An 18,196-nucleotide genomic window follows, 5' to 3' on the forward strand; every position below is an offset into this window, starting at 1 on the left:
CCCGGGTGTCGATTCAGCCTTGCTACTCGCTGCTATTTGAAGGAGTTTTCGTTTTTGTTCCAGCGACTCCTGCCGAATCAACTGTTGCTTTGCTTGAAAGGCTTTTTCATCCTGAAGTTTCAGCTCTCGCAGCCGTTTTTCCTCCTCCATCAGCAATTTCATCTCGGCTATCTGGCGCTTCTTCTCTGCCATTTCTCGGGTCCTCAGAGCAGCTTATTCCTTAACTGCTTGTTCTTTCATCTGTTGCTCTTCCTCCAGTAATTTCATTTGTGCTTCGAGTAGAGCAGCGCGAGTGCTGGAAGTTGCACTTTCTGGTACAGGAGCCACGGTTTTCTTGCTTCTTTTCGACCCCACGCTTTTATTCGATGTTTTGGCAGTTTTCCCTTCCGGTTTTGGGGGGTTTTAGAAGCTGACGGACAGCTGCTCTAGCCGATTCACCTAACGTACACTCTTGGCAAGTGTACGGGAGCTCAGTTATTGCTTCGGTCACACCTGCACATCCCAAGTGCTCCCACGTATGGCACTGATCGCATGCGACCATGAGGACTTCGGCCGAGTCCGGTCGATTGCATCGACGACAATGGTAACCGCTGGTGTCGTGGAGTTCTTCCATCTTCCAACCCAATCCAACGTACAATATTCTTGTGGGCGCAAGTTACTGGCCAATTCTTGACAGCAAACACTTTTTTATATCGGTTAGCTTCCAGCTAACAAAAGGATTTTATTAGTCTTTTCATTCGACTGCAATTTATCGTACTACTCACAATATTGGTGATCAACCCGTAGATTGAATAAACTCCTATCAGACGATTCCACTCTAGCTAACTCGCAATATTCCGGGTTCTGGAATTCCATTTTAGGTTAGATTAGATTTAACTTAGTTAATAATTCTATGCTAGATTTAATTCATCATTTTAATCTTCTAAATAGTACTTAGGGGTCATGCATAAATGACGTAGCATTTTAGGGGGTAGGGGGGTTATACCAAATTTGTGACGAAGTGTGACGAGGGGGAGGGTAGGGTCAGAAGTTGTGCGACGTAGCATGAAGCTTAAGTTTTTTTTGACGGGCATCAAAACCCATTAATTAGAGAAAACAGTTTAATGTTCCTCCATTCCCAAGTTGCTTTTCACGAGGTTTTTTCTTTTGGTAAATTTTACTGTTCGCGAAATGGCAGGCTCGCAAAGAAATGGGAAGATTTTTCATGCGGATTTAAATTGCCACATTAGTTAGCTAATATTGCTAACTAGTAGACTTATGTTGGTTAAATTTTCTTTCGGATTCAATCAAAGAAAATTTAGTAATTTAGTTGAGTTTATGCTTCCTAAAATCGTTGGCAGGTGCAGGATGTGAACTTCTCTTCATGCTCTATGACATGTAAAATTCTTAACAAAACTATCCACACTACATTTGTCATGAAATGTACTTGCTTGTAGGCAATTTGCTGTTATAATGAAAATGTTGATAAAAGTCGTCAAACATTTTGTAAGGACATGTATTTAAAAGAATTGAAAAACATATGTAATTTTTTTCATCTCATGGTCGCGTTGCGTGGGGGGGGGGGTAGGGAAATCCTACGTCATTTACAAGGGGGAGGTTTAAATTTTGTGACCAAATGCTACGAGGGGGGAGGAAGGGGTCGAAAATCGCCAGAAAAAAGCTACGTCATTTGTGTACGGCCCCTTACTCTAACTGCTCCGATGTTTAATTGTTAAATTTAGTTTTTAAGATATATCAATATTAATTTTAAGGAAATCCAAAATAAATTTTACCGACACGTTCACTTCAGCAGCGAGCACATTTTTCTGATCTATCTCTTCCCGTCTACATGACATTGATGACATTTCTTCCCTCTTTTCGTGGTCGATTGAGAGTTGCGCCGAGTGGATGTCGACATTGCCATAATAGGGATTTCAGTCGCAACAGTTGTCTTAAAAATGATATGTCAAAATATCGGAAGCGACAATAATGTATGTTCAAATTTTCAATTCGGCAACGCCTCTTATGTATGTACCTTTCTGACATATCTGACATATGCCGATTTTTTCGTGCTCTACAGTGCAGTGGTGTAACCCCTTAACACATGAGTTCACATTTTCACCCGTTTCTGTAATTGTATTGTTTATAGGGATAAAATCAATGATATTGATATATGCGCAATTTAAAGATTGTGTGTCGAGATGTTAGCGCAAGCTGGGATTGCCCACGTCAAACCCATGGTCTGCTTCTTTTATTTGAGCAAAAACTTCTTCATGTTTATACAACAGAACAAAACGTTGCTCGAGTTTGGTCAGCGTCCAGGGTAATTCTACAAGAGTGAAAAAGTGCGAACATTCAGGACCACTCGACGCTATCACTGCCGACAATGAGATTCTTTAAGTAATACATCAAAATGATAATTTATGCCTAACGTACATTATGCCTAATGTATTTATGCCAAACGTAGATTATGCCTAACGTCCGTATGCCTAACGCATTTATGCTTGATTAAAACACTAGACTGCCCAGAAAAAAAAAATTGTTGAAAATTTTATAAACCCAATCCTGAATAGATTACTAGTGCCACCAGGAGTCTCTGATCTAAATTTGAATCAAATCGAACAAGCCCAGTTACCGGACAAACGTGTTCGAAGTTAGCCTGGGATTTAAAAAAAAAAACATGAGTAAGGCCCCCTAACTTGCATTTTCACCGCTAAGTGACAGTATATATCTCAGTTCATCACTGCAAATGCAAATGAGAAACTACAACTACAACTTTGTCGAAGACTGCAAATCAATCCAACTTCCTTTCAGAGAAAGTGATAGAATATGGATATATTCACGAGAATTACTGGAAAATGCTAGTTCTAGAATGTCGTAGAAGATACCAATTTTCTAACTCTTTCTGTTGAAGTTTTTTTATTTATTAACAGATTAAGGCCGAAGTGGCCTGTGCCGTATACAAAAGATTCCTCCATTCCACTCGGTCCATGGCCGCGCGTCGCCAGCCACGCAGTCTGCGAAGGGTCCGCAAATCGTCTTCCACCTGGTCGATCCATCGTCGTGTACTTGGGCTCATTCCGACATTCTGGCTACGTGCCCGGCCCACCGTAGTCGTCCGATTTTCGCGGTATGACAGATGGGCGGCTCCCCCAACAGCTGATGCAACTCATGGTTCATTCGCCGTCTCCATGTGCCGTCTTCCATCTGCACTCCACCGTAGATGGTACGCAGCACTTTCCGTTCGAAGACACCAAGTGCGCGTTGGTCCTCCACGAGCATGGTCCAGGTCTCGTGCCCGTAGAGAACTACCGGTCTAATCAGCGTCTTGTAGATGGTCAACTTCGTACGACGGCGAACTCTGTTCGACCGAAGTGTTTTGCGGAGGCCAAAGTAAGCACGATTTCCTGCCACGATGCGTCTACGAATCTCTCTGCTGGTATCATTGTCGGCGGTCACCAGTGAGCCCAAGTACACGAACTCTTCAACCACCTCGATTTCGTCGCCACCGATGCAAACTCGAAGCGGGCGGTTTTCATTCTCTTCTCGTGAACCTCTTCCTATCATGTACTTTGTCTTCGACGTGTTGATGGCAAGTCCGACGCGCTTGGCTTCTCTTTTCTGTCTGATGTAGGCTTCCTCCATCTGCTCAAAGTTTCGTGCAATAATATCAACGTCATCGGCGAAGCCAAGTAGCTGAACGGACTTTGTGAAAATCGTACCACTCGTGTCGATCCCTGCTCTTCTTATTACACCTTCCAGCGCGATGTTGAATAACAGACACGAGAGACCATCACCTTGCCGTAACCCTCTGCGTGATTCGAAGGGACTCGAGAGCGTCCCTGAGACACGTACTACGCACATCACCCGATCCATCGTCGCCTTCACTAATCGCGTCAATTTGTCCGGGAATCCGTACTCGTGCATAATCTGCCATAGCTGATCTCGATCAATAGTGTCGTATGCGACTTTGAAGTCGATGAACAAATGATGTGTGGGCACATTGTACTCGCGGCATTTCTGCAGTACTTGACGAAGAGCGAACACCTGGTCCGTGGTAGATCGTTCGCTCACGAAGCCCGCCTGGTACTGCCCCACGAACTCTCTTGCAATTGGTGATAGTCGACGGCATAGTATTTGGGAGAGTACCTTGTAGGCGGCGTTCAGCAGGGTGATTGCTCGGTATTTACAGCAATCCAGCTTGTCGCCCTTTTTGTAGATAGGACACACGAAACCTTCCATCCACTCCTCCGGTAGAATCTCCTCCTCCCAAATCTTGGTAATCACCCAGTGCAGCGCTTTAGCCAGTGGCTCGCCACCGTGTTTTAGTAGCTCGCTTGGTATTTGGTCAACCCCAGCTGCTTTATTATTTTTGAGCCGGCTGATCTCCTCCTGGATTTCTTGGAGATCCGGAGCCGGTAGTGTAATGTTTTCCGCGCGTGCTCCCAGGTGCGTTACCGTGCCATCCTCGTCGTCTGCTGCATCGCCGTTCAGGTGTTCTTTGTAGTGCTGCCGCCACCTCTGGATCACCTCACACTGGTCCGTGAGAAGATTCCCGTTTGTATCTCTGCACATGTCGGCCTGTGGTACGTGTCCCCTGCGCGAGCGGTTCAACTTCTCGTAGAATTTCCGTGTGTCTTTAGCGCGGTACAGCTGCTCCATCGCTTCGCGATCTCGGTCTTCCTGCTGGCGCTTTTTGGTCCGGAAAACCGAGTTCTGCCTGTTCCGTGCCTGTTTATATCGCGCCTCGTTCGCCCTCGTGCGGTGTTGCAGCATTCTCGCCCATGCTGCATTCTTCTCTTCGACTAACTGGTCGCATTCGCCGTCGTACCAGTCGCTTCTTCGGTCCGGGCCGTTGAAAAGTTAGCGTTGGCAAAAAAATTTCGCAAAAATTAAGTTTGTACGAATCGTCTACTGATTCAGCACCACGTGCTGTTAGGCCCCATGCAAAACTAACTCAGACATCACTTCATTAAAATTTTAATAACTTTTCCCAAGCAAGTTGGATTGATTTGCCAGTCTTCGTCTAAGTTGTAGACAATAAAATTATTTGACTTATTTTCACTTGCAGAGATAAACTGATGCATACACTGCCATCTAGCGGTGAAAATGCAGGTTAGGGGGCTTTCATCCCGTAAATTGTCGAAAAATCCCATACAAACTTCAAACACGTCTGTCCGGTAGTTAAATTTGTACAATTTGGCGCTAATTTGAAGCAGACACATTTGGTGGGACTAGGAATCGACTCAGGGATGGTCTGGTAGGGGTCATTTTTTTCTTGACACTCTAGAGTATACCCATTACAAACAATCGATAATATTGAGGTTCATTTAAGTCACTTACGTCAACATTTTTTTGAACACATGATAATCGATATCCGGAACACGTATCGGCTCCTCGTTGTTCTTGGCAAGCGCTCCATAAAACATCCCCTTGAAAACTTCAGACGCCAGTGCGAGGACAAATTTATGTGCAACGATTTTCCAACCTTTCGAATCTTTACCGACCAGAAACTCGCAGTCAGACATTGTTCCTGTTTCGAGAACATACTTCATGCGGGATATAATGTCCACAAAGGTATGCTGCAGGTCACCGGAGGTTTCGCTCGTTGTCCTTTTAGGCTCCATCGTGTACTTTTATATGTGATCTGTTTTTGTCCTCTTGTTTACGACTTTCGGCTATAGGTAACCAAGCAAAAATTACAAAGCGGTCTACCGATCAAATATCCGAAGGTTTCGGTGATTTTATTTCACTTTTTTCAATGATTATTTTTATCGTTATTTTTATATCACACGGTTTCGTTAACTCGAAGATCTGAAAGATCAAGGTGATTATATCGGTAAGAGGTCGACATTCAACGTAAAAAGAATCATTACCAAGACAACACAAAACTTCAGAGCTGTTTTCCGTTTAGAAAATTTCAAATGGAAGAATTTTAGATCTGTGAAAGAAAAATCATTAGTTACAACTTGCACACTCACCATCTGCTGGTGAATTTCAAAGTGGTGTACGATTCAGTGAAACGAAACGAACTTTAGCAGATAATGCTTGAACATGGTTTTCTGACAAAACTGATTACGATCGGGGCGGGCAAAGTTGGTAGTTGGTGAGTGGATTGCCCTTGTACACAGCTCACCAGGGTTCGAATCCCAACCCCGCCTCAAATTACAAATCGTTTTCATGAACCACATGCAAAATCATATGGTAAAGCGTAAAGGGCAAACACGAAATTATTGCGACACATTCAACAGGCCATAACTTTTTTACCATTGGGTAAAAATCAACCAAATTTTGCACACTTTCTCATTGATGTGTATTGTTTACATGCTGTCAAACTCGAAGTCGTGTTTTTCGATTCAACGAAAATGGAGGTGAACCAACGCGAGTCGAGAGAACAAATTCTTTCCAAACACCTGGAATTTCCTGACCTGTCGCACCGGCAGTTGGGAAAAATGTTGAACATTCACCATTCAACCGTCTCCAGAGTGTTGAAGCGGTTCCAGGAGCGGTTGACGTTGGACCACGGCAAAGGAGCTGGAAGAAAACCGGGACCGGAGAACAAAAAGACGGAAGGACAGGTGAAGCGGAGGACGACGAAACGTATATAAAAGCCGATTCCGGGGTTGGAGTTTTTCACCGGCAAGAGCAAGTTCTATGTAGACGACAAATTTAAGAAGAAGAAAATGTCGAAGATCGCCTCCAAATATCTCATTTGGCAGGCCATCTGCTCTTGCGGACTGAGGAGTGAGCCTTTCGTGACAAAGGGCACTGTAAATGGCGAGATCTATAAATCTGAGTGCCTCGAGAAGCGCCTTTTGCCGTTCTTGCAGCAGCACGACGAAGCTCCGCTATTTTGGCCAGATTTGGCATCATGCCACTATTCTAAAAGTGTCCTGGAGTGGTATGAGGCCAATTCTATCCATTTTGTTCCAAAGGACATGAATCCGCCAAACTGTCCGGAGCTGTGCCCGGTGGAGCAGTACTGGGCAATGATGAAGCGGGAACTTCGGAAGACATTCAAAGACGAGAAGGACATGTTAAGAAAATGGAAAAAGAACTGAGAAACTGGTACCGGATGACACTGTAAAGGCTTTGATGGAGGGCATCAAGCGAAAATACGTTCAATTTTACACTCAAGGCTCCATCGATTAACTTTTCTTTTGATTTTTGAAGTAAATATATGTATAAAACTACCCTAAAATTTTGGTTTGATTTTAAACATTATAAGAAAATTGGCATGACATTTTCGGTGTCGCAATAATTTCGTGTTCACCCTTTATCCGATCCTAGCCGAGTTTCGACTATACGATCGCGCACAAGTACACATGTGTGCGTACATCACTATGGGAATTACTATTCTTAACCTAGAAGAGGTGTTGCTGTTACTGTCTCCAGATTCTGGGCAGAGTTGCCAGTCCTCTTGATATGTGGTTTTCAACAGGGGTCTAATCCGAGGCGGACAACTAGTCAGATAATCCTCGATGATGGCCTGGACATGTGCGACGACGACAGAGATATGAATGACCCCCATAATACAGTTAACGTGGATGCTAATATTTCCCGACACGAAAACGGATCTCCGCGCGCAATGGCAAGTTGCGCGTACAAGATCGGATAGACTCTTAGTATTAATTGTTTATTATTTTTATTTTTTACATAATGTAAATATATAAAAGACCCACGGATACGTGAAGTTAACGCCGTGCCAAATAAACGAACTAAAAAACTAGTCAGTTTTCAGAATTTCACAAATCGCCCTACTTTCCCTGGAATTGCGAAGAATCAAGGTGGAAATAGCGACAACCTGGGGGAGATTTAAAGGGGGATGGTCGTGTAGTGGATCCGATTATGGGAAACTCGTTTCAAGACCATGTCCAATATAGTGTCGATCAGAAGTCGAAAAAAGGAGTGGGTTGTGTACCAATCTGACCAATAATAAAACCTCAACAGCGTGATAGTCACCATTGCCGGCCGCCCCCATCCACGTCGTTCACTGGGAACGATAAAAGATAAGAGAGACGGAACGTATTGATATTTTACCTACTTAACAGAAGGACGACGACTCATTAGACTCTTCCTTAGAAGGGTTTAAGGTTTAGGATTCGCTCCAAGCGAGTGAAGCATAGTTTGTTGGATAGTTGTTTACTTAATCCAGGAGTACAGGATCACTCGAAAAAGAAACGATTTTGTTTAGTTTAAGTTTTTTTAACTCTGGGCAGCCGGCTACTGGGAGTAAGTTATGTTTTCTAAACAAAAGCAATTTGAACTCGAAACAGCTGACCCTGGGATCATTGCATAGAAAAGCTAATCTTATCTGTGTAATTGTAATACGGTGATCACTATTGCAACCTTATTCCGTTACTAAAACTTTTTGGGTTGAAAGTCACCGAATGTTAGCACGTAGTATGGACGAATAGTTATGATAGCGCAAAATGTTATAAATCAACAAAAGTATATGAATCTCTCTTAACATATTGGATTATTGGTGAAATAAGCGTATACGATCATTACATTATCAATAAAGGAACTTAATATTGAACTCATCAAGGCAGACGCAGCGAATTTTCAGTAGCTTTTGAGCTTCATCAGGTCAAGCAACCACTGAGTAAAATTTTGTTAACCACCCGGCAATCGCGCCATTAACTACATTTGGACACCCCGCCTGGTGTTGTAAGACGTCCCGTTCATATGATTGTGGAATTGTGGACGCAGGTATGCGTGAATGATCGCCTTTGCAGCGAGTTTGTATTATCGCGAAACTCTCGAGCGTTTGTATGTTTGTGATTTCCGGTGATACTAAAGTCATTCTCTAGCTGTGTGGCCGTTTGCATATTTCCATCTGCTTTTGGGTGTCTCCGAGAAAGAAATAGCAAACAAGAAAACAACACAAATTAGACAGTCAAGGTTACAACTCGAATTCTACAATATTTGTTTTTTTATTTGTAGAGCCAACTGGAGTGAAGCTTCTTTTCGTCTCTTCTCTAGTTGGCGTAAAACCTTCTCTTCTTTTCAATGACAACAGGCTAACCCTAATGACAGAATAGCTAGCTACTGTACAATGCATAGAATGTAAAGAATATACTATTACGGAACATACAAATAAATTCAGCATCTAATACCTGAGTCTAACAACAACTCGATAAAAAAACTAGCTTAAATACTTCGTACTACATACTACATAAATTTTAGAAACGAAAAAAACTAGACAGTGGATATGACCCCAAAAAACTTTTCTTTTGTGGTGGCTCGGGACAAATTAAAGTCGAAGGCATCAGAGAGTTGATTTAATGGGGTGTACTCCATTAGGCATAAATACGTTAGGCATACGGACGTTAGGCATGATGGACGTTAGGCATAATGGACGATTGGTATAATGGACGTTAGGCATAAATTATCATATTGAAGTATCCTTTAAGGAAATAACTTTTTGGTGGTGACAGTCTCGGGTGGTAAGCGCGCAAATGTTTAAAAAAAATTGAATTATTTTGGAAACTAACAAAACTAAATCAACATTTTATTCTATTGTATATACCTCAAGAAATCTTTACTCAAATAGAAGATGCAGAACGAATGAGCATCGATTGAACAAATTGCACATCTCTAAAATAGGCAAAATACTCTTGTTTAAAATCAGTCTCTTTTGTATGAATAAAGCACATCAACCCCCATGTTGTTTGTAAACAAAAACGTTTTTAAGCTTCTAAAACTTTTGATTTAGGCAGAATTTACTCACAAAAACAAGGAAGACCAGTAACTGGGACTATTAGAACTTAGAACTGAAGTTATTGCTATTAGTCTGATATAATTCTGCTGAAGCAGTGCCACCAGAGATATTGACAGTTAGCGTTGATAAATGAAATTTTGATATATCTTCATTATTTTCCATTATTATTGAAAACTGCTAAAGCGTATCTTCGACGATCCTTTCTTAGCATATATTATATTGAAAATTTTCTAGAAGAATTGTGCTTAGCACCGGAATATTGAACAGCTTCCAACACTGCGAAAGAAGCATCTTTCAAAGCGACTTTTTCGTGTTTTTTGAACCCTGTGAACGCTAGAAAAATGTTGGGCATGTAAAGATTAACTAAGATTAGTTGTTCATGCATGCATGGTGTAATTGTCCAAGAAGAAAATATATAACCTAGAAGAACAGCTCATGAAAGAAAGAATGATGCAATTTACTAATTCATTCAACGAATTTACGAATATTGCTAGTTCTATATTGATTATCTCCAAGGGGTGAGTCGCTTAGAACAATGTGCTATGCACACTGTATCACCTACGATAACACGATATAAGATTACGATTCACAGTAATACACGATCATTTCACTCTTTACCACAATGTGTGGCACACTGAGGCACACTTCTGACAACTCGAAAACTGTCAACAAAGTGTAGTTGAATAATCATAGCAACCATTGCTTTTGTTTTACTGAACACCATGGCACATCGTGGCACATCTTGGTACATTGCAGCACGAGCTACCACGCTGTTTGTTTGTGAGCACAATTCGATTTGTGCTAAGCGACTCACCCCTTGATTATCTCCCATATTCATAACAGTGACACACAGTGACTGTATTCTCGAGGCCGTCACAAATAGAACTATGGAAACTCTTTGATGTGAGCGTTTATTCCTGTACTGTGAAGAGTTACCGAAACGAAAAAGGTATCGTCACAAACGTAGAACCCGTAGCCTAATGTGGATCCTGTACATAACATTGCCAGTTTCCATTGGATCCAAAATTTAATGTCTATTCATTATTTTTTCCCATTTTTTCGTTAACAACATATTGAGTCAATTTATTAAATGTTGTAACGGCAATGGACTGGAAGGTGAAGTATATTTTTTCAATTTTAAGAGCCTTAGTACTCCAGATAGAGCAAGGAGTTGAAGGAAGAAAGTTTAAAAAAGCGTGGAAAGGGTCATATGAGCAAGCTTAGAGTTTCCCGGCGACTTAACCCTTTGTCTGCTACCGCAGGAGTCAGGATCTTTTGGCATTAGAAATGCGAATCACCGGAGTCTGCGGTATGCCCGGACGAGCGTAAGGTAACTTTGTATTTCATGCTGTCGGAACCGATCTTCAATTGCTTGCTCTCCCTTGAGTACTATGGCGCTTAATATTGAAAAATGTACTTCACCTTCCAGTCCCTTGCCAATTAAATGCCGTTACAACAGTCTGTTCATTATTTTGCTTTTTTTAAATATTAAATATAAAGAATCTGCTTGTATCCAAACTGAAGGGATGTTTTCTTCATCTCGTCTACAGAAAAATAGAAAAAAAGCTCTACACTTGTAAGGGTTAAATATATCGCATGGTATTTTTCATTTTGGAGTCTCTCGCTAGAGTTATGCGAAGGTATGGTGTAGCAATGCGTCATTTTTTCCTAACCTAAAAAAACAAACGAAATCTCTAACGAAAGCCTTGCGATTATTTTTATATTTTTGTGAACTATGCCTAACGTACATTATGCCAATCGTCCATTATGCGTAACGTATATTATGCCAATCGTCCATTATGCCTAACGTATGTATGCCTAACGTACTTATGCCTAACGTATTTATGCCAAATGTCGCGCACCCGATTTAACATACGACACATACTGGCTATAGGTTCATTATGACCATAATTTGTTCTAGGAACAAAAAAGCGGGATCGTAAAACGCGACGATAATTGTTGCAGTTCAACGCTTGAAGTAATGCGGAGCAGTCGATATTAGCTTGAATAGTATCGGAAAAAAACAAAACCTTTGCGATATTGCCTCGACAAGTGAGCAAGTCTAGACCGATCAATTTACACCTATCTTCATATGCGAACAAATCCGATAGCCATTCCAGTGAAGATGACGCAAGGCAAATCGTAAGAACGTGCGATGGAACGGTCTCGTTTTGTCTGAGCCTGTTTTGATAGAATGGTGCCCAAACCAGTGATGCATATTCTAATGTCGAGTGTACCAAAAGCAAATTTTTAGCCGTCTAAAAGATAAAGCCAAATGTTCTGGTAGCTTTTTATGAGATGTATGAAACATGGTCGCTAAATGTTAACTTTGAGTTAAGAACTATGCCTAGATCCTAGATTAACAGAAGTGTCTCTCCGAAGATTATTGCTATAAAGTTCATAATTAAAAATAATTGATGAGTAAGCATTCACTCAGACTAAAGGATATTACGGAGCACTTAGATGCACTCAAAACCGTCTGAATGTTGCTACACCAATTAACGAAAGTTTTTAGATCGCATTGAAGAAGCTTGAAGTCATCGGCATAGGGAAGCTTGAGATATTTGAGTGAAGAGTGGAAATTGTTCATGAATAACAGGAAGATTATGGGTACCAGGTGGCTGCCTTGTGGAACTCCCATAGTAGCAGCAAATAGCAGAGAAATAGTATCCCCAATTTGATTACTTATTATAAAAAGGGTGAAGTTAAGTGAAAATTCTATTGTACAGCTGGATTGCGAAGGATTTTAGTTGTACAAATAAGTTGAAAGAAAGAACGCAGAAGTGCCCTGTTTCCGTTTCCCTGTCTGGGTGTGGGTGTGCTCATGAGAGAATTTCATTTGTCTGATTTTGGTGAGAAAATGTGTGAAGGGGGCTCTGTCGGTGTTTGTTAATGGAGATAAAAAAAGCTGACAGTGAGTCACCCGTTCATTGTTTTCAAGGCATTCATTCACAGAAACGTGGGGATAGTCAACTAATGTTCGCAGAAGGCATTGTGGCGTCGCACAGTGGTCAAAAACAGTGTTTTGAGGCAGGTACTTAATTCATTGCTGTCAAAACTGTTTATATTAGCGATTTTGCATATGCTACAATATGTGTATGTGTAAAAACGCCATCATTTGGCAACAATATTTTTCTTTTACAAAATTGGTCGTAGTAGGCTATAGAAAATTCAACTTTTGAACCGAAAGAGATTGCGCTTGGCTGTCTTAGACAAAGTTGTAGAAGAAGAGTTTAGTTATAAATTTTGCAAAAGACATGTTGTCTCTCTCACTCACAGTCATCGAGTTATGTGACGTTTTCTATGAAGAACTCCTTAAATTCTTCTTTTTACTTATAACTTTTTTATTTCAGATTTTTCGCTGTTCAAAGTTATTTTTTATCATTACAAAACACGCAACTTTCCCGAACAGACCAAATAGCTGTGAATACCGTAAACCGGGGTGACTTTGATCATCGGGGTGACTTTGATCACTCGAAACTTTTTTCGTAGATCGTTTATTAAACCAGAATAGTCTACCGAATCATTTTAATTTGAAATGATTTTTACTCTAAACTTATAAAATACTGATTTGTTATACTTTTTGAGTATATTGGTCGGTTTTCAGGTACAAAAGCTACAAAAAACCGAAATTTGACTTCACTTGATTTTTACGAAGCTTCGTAAAGTGTCTATTTTTTATAAAACAAATAAATCTCAGATTTGAGCAAGAGTAATAAATCACAAGCGAGTTTTTATTTTCCTTTAAATTGGGATATGCTAAATTTAGTTTTAAGAGTTTGTTTATTTTTAATACATTTTTTGTGAAACTAGTTGGTAATAATTTCAAATTATTTTAAGCTAAAATTCGCAACATTTTTTTATTGTTCAATATTCCAACGTGTTAAAATGGATGAAACATTTTGTACATTGATAAAACACTGAAACAATACAATTTTAACAGTTTTAAAGGTTTTCAGAATCTTTTATTCTAGTTGGACACAAATTATACGAATTTTGGTTACTCGAATTTTACAGTATATTGAAATACTTTGTATAATACAAATTAACATTTATTTAACAATGAGTATCGTTCCAGAATTAGCTTAAACAAACATTTGAATGAAAAACATTGACTTCAATAACTTAATGTGGGCAGTGATGTACCGATGGGAAAAATTCCATCTTCCCGGGTTTTTATTTTTGGGTTTTAACCGGGTTTTTTCCCAAATCATTTTAACCCGGACGAAATATGGGTTTTTTCGTTTTATCGAGTGTATGATGTTCATTTAATGTTTTTTAACCTTTCGGCAGTCGCGCTAGTGCACTGAGTACACGCTGCTCTGAAAATCTAGCGAAATCTTAGGGCGCCAGCGGCTGCTCGTTCAGTGGGCCATTTGCGCGACTTCCGGAGGGTTAAAGAATCTTGCATTTATATTTGAGAGACCGAAAATAAAAGTCGCAAGGATAAAACATACTTTGCAGAGCCAAGTCCAGATATCTTAGCATGTAAAAATCGAATATAAACATCAAGCGTAAAAATCGGACAGAGATCCTTGAGCATGAGAATCGCTTAGAATATTCGGCAAGGATGAACATCCAGTATAATTCGCTCATGGGAAATTCCGTACAACGTTACATTCAAGATTAAAAGTTGTATAAAGAAAAGTCCTTTCTATGAACCGGATATACTTTTTTACGGTTTTAATTCTGTAGGACTTAATCGAAAAGCTCCTGTCCGATTTTTAAACTTGAAGTTTAAATCCAATTTTCACATTCTAATATATTTATAACGGGATTTACGAAGCATTTTCTGTTCCAGCGACTTTAATTTCGCTCCATTCCATATTTCAACTTATTTCATATAATACTGGGAACAATAGTCATTGTTACTCTAACTAGTGAAAATTAGAATAATCGTGTGATGCCCAAACTACTTTTATTCTGCTTGTTACTCATTTTAGGGGTTGCTATACTTTTAGCGAAATGAGGTAGGTATTCACACAAAATTTAGAAAATACCTATTTAGTTCGGTGAAAAGTAAAAGTGAGTAATATGCAGAAAGCGAGTGGCCTTGACATTCGTCATTATTATGAACCGTAATCAGAACTCTCACAAATCGCAATCCGAATTCTTTCGGCATCAACTACATCAACAACAGTAGAAAAAAATGTTTAGTACGTTTAGGTGGATTCACAGTAAGAAACACAATCGACTTAGCCCAAAAAGTGTCGAAAAGTTTTATCACTTATTTAACCACAATATTTGTAAAGAAATATTGGATCACCGCTATAGCAATGATTCAATCGAGGAAAACCATTCAGAATTCATATACATGCAAAACTTTATGACAATAATGCTCATAAATAAAATAACAATGTTTAGATAACAGTACATTAATGTTCAATTACTAAAATACCACAAAATTGCAAAAAACCCAATCTTCCCGCGAAAAAACCGTTTTAACCGGGAAAAAACCTTGGGTTTTTTTCCCCAAAATTATAAAAACCCGATTTGGTACATCACTGAATGTGGGTGAACATGCAGGTTATCAAAGTCACCCCGGAACACGAAAACGGACTTCAACTTGAAATCATTTTTGAAAAAATAGCTGTAAACGGACAATTTTAGGTAAAATCATCCAATCTTGTTCTCCATACATCAGTACATGGTTTAAAAATATTAAACTTGACAAAAATGTGTTGCGTCTAAAAATATGTAATGATTACTTCGAAACGTGATCAATGTAACCCCGGTTTACGGTACTTTGTAAAGAGTTATGACTAATTTTGTTTTTATTTTAGCATGGTGTTAAACCCGTATAATATCACTACGGTCAAAGATTGTAATTATGTCAAAAATTGTTAGGACTGGGTTTCACCTACAAAACGAAGGTTAAACCGTTTGACCGTAAGAACCCTAACCGGGAAATTAAACAAATCAAATGTGTCGGGTAGCCGCGGCGGTTGTGATCTCTCTCTCCAGAGGCAGTGGTACGATCACCGTCGCCAGCCAATGCGATAATCATGTGCTCTTCCTGGGACGTCATTATAGCCCAGTCATAGCGTAAAAGTTTGTGCATTGGGCCGGAGTCCCAAGGATTGCAGGTTCGAATGCTGACGCTGGAGAATTTTTTTTCATTTAATTGCTTTCGTTTAACTCATCATTTCGATCAGTTTTTCCCGTCGAATACCACCAAAAAAAGTCATAACAGCCCGTTCAGAAATTATAAACTATTGAAATATTTGTGTCTGGTCCTCCTAAAGTCGCGTGAACGACTCACTGAGCAAGTAGGCGCTGATATTCAAAAACGCTTTCGCTTGGTTTTCTGAGTGGCGTGCACTCTGAGTACTAGCGCGTCAGCCGGAAGGTTAACACAGATATTGAATGATTTTCTAACAGGTCATATACAATTTCATTTCGCTTCAGTTTAGTCGGATTTTTCAATAAACATTCGCGAAAATTTAAAAAAATTTGCCTCACGTTTGAATGACAGGACTGGTAGGTGATCGTAGTATGAGTTGGATGGTTGTCTTTTTGGAAATTAATAATAAATTATGCCGTGCTTTCTGCTCAGATCGTATTGTCTACCAAGGTATGTCCTGATCATTCTCTTTCCTTACGAACACAATTCCTTTCCTGCGATTCTCGTCGAGATGTAGAGGTAGTCTCGGTCTCTAGAAAAAGTGAGTGCTGAATTAACATTCCCTCCTTTCCCCCAGTAGAACAGCCTTAGTCGTGGCCGGTGTCGTTATTGATCATTTCTCAAAGTGTTGAATCCGTGAAACATGCACGGTGAGAATGAATTGCTTTTGCCAAGCATCATTCGGTTGGCTAATTGTGTTAATTCCACTCACTCGGTCAATCATGAAGTGTAACTACGGGTAGTCTACTGAAGCTAAGCTACGCACAGCATAAAGATTTTAACAAACAATTTATTCGTAGGATTGGTGGGAATGTTGCGGACAGGTTTTTCGTAGTAGCGACAACCCAGAATCGTGTTATGAATAGTCAACAACGCATTTCCCGTAACCCGTGTTTCAAGTAGAACATACAATATACTTGCTATGAATATAATTATGCAGTACCAAATTCAATGGAATGTGATATACCTTAAAGCGTGTTTTCTGTTCGATGCATATAATATCTCGTAAAATTATGATTTTATTGTTTGCATTACAAAAGGAAAATCTGTAGTTGAACAAAAATAACATTTTGTCTAATAACGGTAATGCCCACAATAACTACAATACATCTTATTACATTGTAGTTTACGCTTGCAATATTGGCACAACTTTTTTTTAATTCTCGGCTCAGAGCTAGACGAAAATCCTTTAGGCACAGTGTATTGTTGTCCGCCTTCTTGCATTGAAGAACACAAAAGAATCTCCAAAACTTCAGATTTTGTTAAAAGCTCCGTTCCAATGAGCTCTGGTGCTAATTGAGATGGTTTAATAATTTGGAATCGGATACGATGTAGAGCGTCAAGAATGGTGGATTGGTCTTTATGCGGATTTTTGTAACCCTGAGAGTCAACCGCAACCTTCTTTGGCTCAGGATGCTGCTGGGATTCAATTGCACGTGATAGACCATGTTTATGTGCATACCGTTTGATAGCTTTGAAGAGATCTAGCTCAGAGTCGATAGTTAAATCATTCTGATTTAATATGGTTATTATTGTACTGAGGTCGGCATCAAGGAAACCACTTCCAGTTATTACAGTACTTGTTTGATCACACATGATAGTAAGACAGATACTCATCAGTTTAGATTCATCATAAAATTTGGCGAATTCGTACACTTGACAAACACTGTCTACTACTTGATTACTTTGCAAATAAGTAATGCATTCTGCAACAGCTCTCGGTAGCATGTATTTTTTAGCTGCGTAATAAAGATTCATTGCCTCAGATACCGAAGCTATTCCAAGATGATCCATATAAATATACCTGTAAGAGAAAAGTAACAATTATTTAAAGCAACAAGTTTTTCAATGTTCTGAAGTTAAAATAACTTCATTCATTTTCAAAAATTCAACCGGGCCAATTCGGGTACAGTTCCAAAGGTACAACACAAACGCAATTGTGGATCGATTAAGTTACTTACGTCATCAACTTTTTGAACTCGTGCAAATCGATGTCCGAAACACGTATCGGCTCGTCGTTTTTCGTGGAAAGTGCTCCATAAAACATCGTATCGAAAACAGGAGACACCATCGCGAGGACAAATTTGTGAGCCTTGACCTTCTGTCCTTCCGATCCTTTGCCAACCAGAAACTCACAGTCAGACATCGTTCCTGTTTCGCACATGTACTTCAGGCGGGATTTATTGTCCACACAGGAATACCGCCAGTCACTCGAGTCTCCGTTCGTTGTCTTTTTAGGGTCCATCGTTTACTTAAATAAAATTATCACACACGTGAGTTCGTTAACTTAAAAACAAAGTTTGAAATATCTGAAACATCAAGGTGATTAAATTAGTGTAGTGTTCATCATTCTAAATCAATAATTTTTA

The 18,196-nt window shown here is 39.8% G+C and overlaps 2 protein-coding genes across 4 annotated transcripts in view; both read right to left on the reverse strand.

The window, feature by feature from the left end:
* LOC131685173 (spectrin beta chain, non-erythrocytic 1) overlaps nucleotides 1-18,196 on the reverse strand; it is a 418,083-nt gene that overhangs the window by 281,106 nt on the left and 118,781 nt on the right. The window lies entirely within an intron of this gene.
* Nucleotides 1-18,196, reverse strand: part of LOC131685181 (BTB/POZ domain-containing protein 2-like) — a 37,998-nt gene that overhangs the window by 17,057 nt on the left and 2,745 nt on the right. The window contains exons 2-3 of the mRNA XM_058968719.1: nucleotides 17,789-18,136; nucleotides 16,795-17,631 (exon numbers count right to left, since the gene is read on the reverse strand). Coding sequence (XP_058824702.1) covers nucleotides 16,902-17,631; nucleotides 17,789-18,072 — 1,014 coding nt within the window. The 5' untranslated portion in view covers nucleotides 18,073-18,136 and the 3' untranslated portion in view covers nucleotides 16,795-16,901. The remainder of the gene's footprint in view (nucleotides 1-16,794; nucleotides 17,632-17,788; nucleotides 18,137-18,196) is intronic.

This window comes from Topomyia yanbarensis, chromosome 2 (genome assembly GCF_030247195.1).
Source record: "Topomyia yanbarensis strain Yona2022 chromosome 2, ASM3024719v1, whole genome shotgun sequence".
NCBI lineage: Eukaryota > Metazoa > Arthropoda > Insecta > Diptera > Culicidae > Topomyia > Topomyia yanbarensis.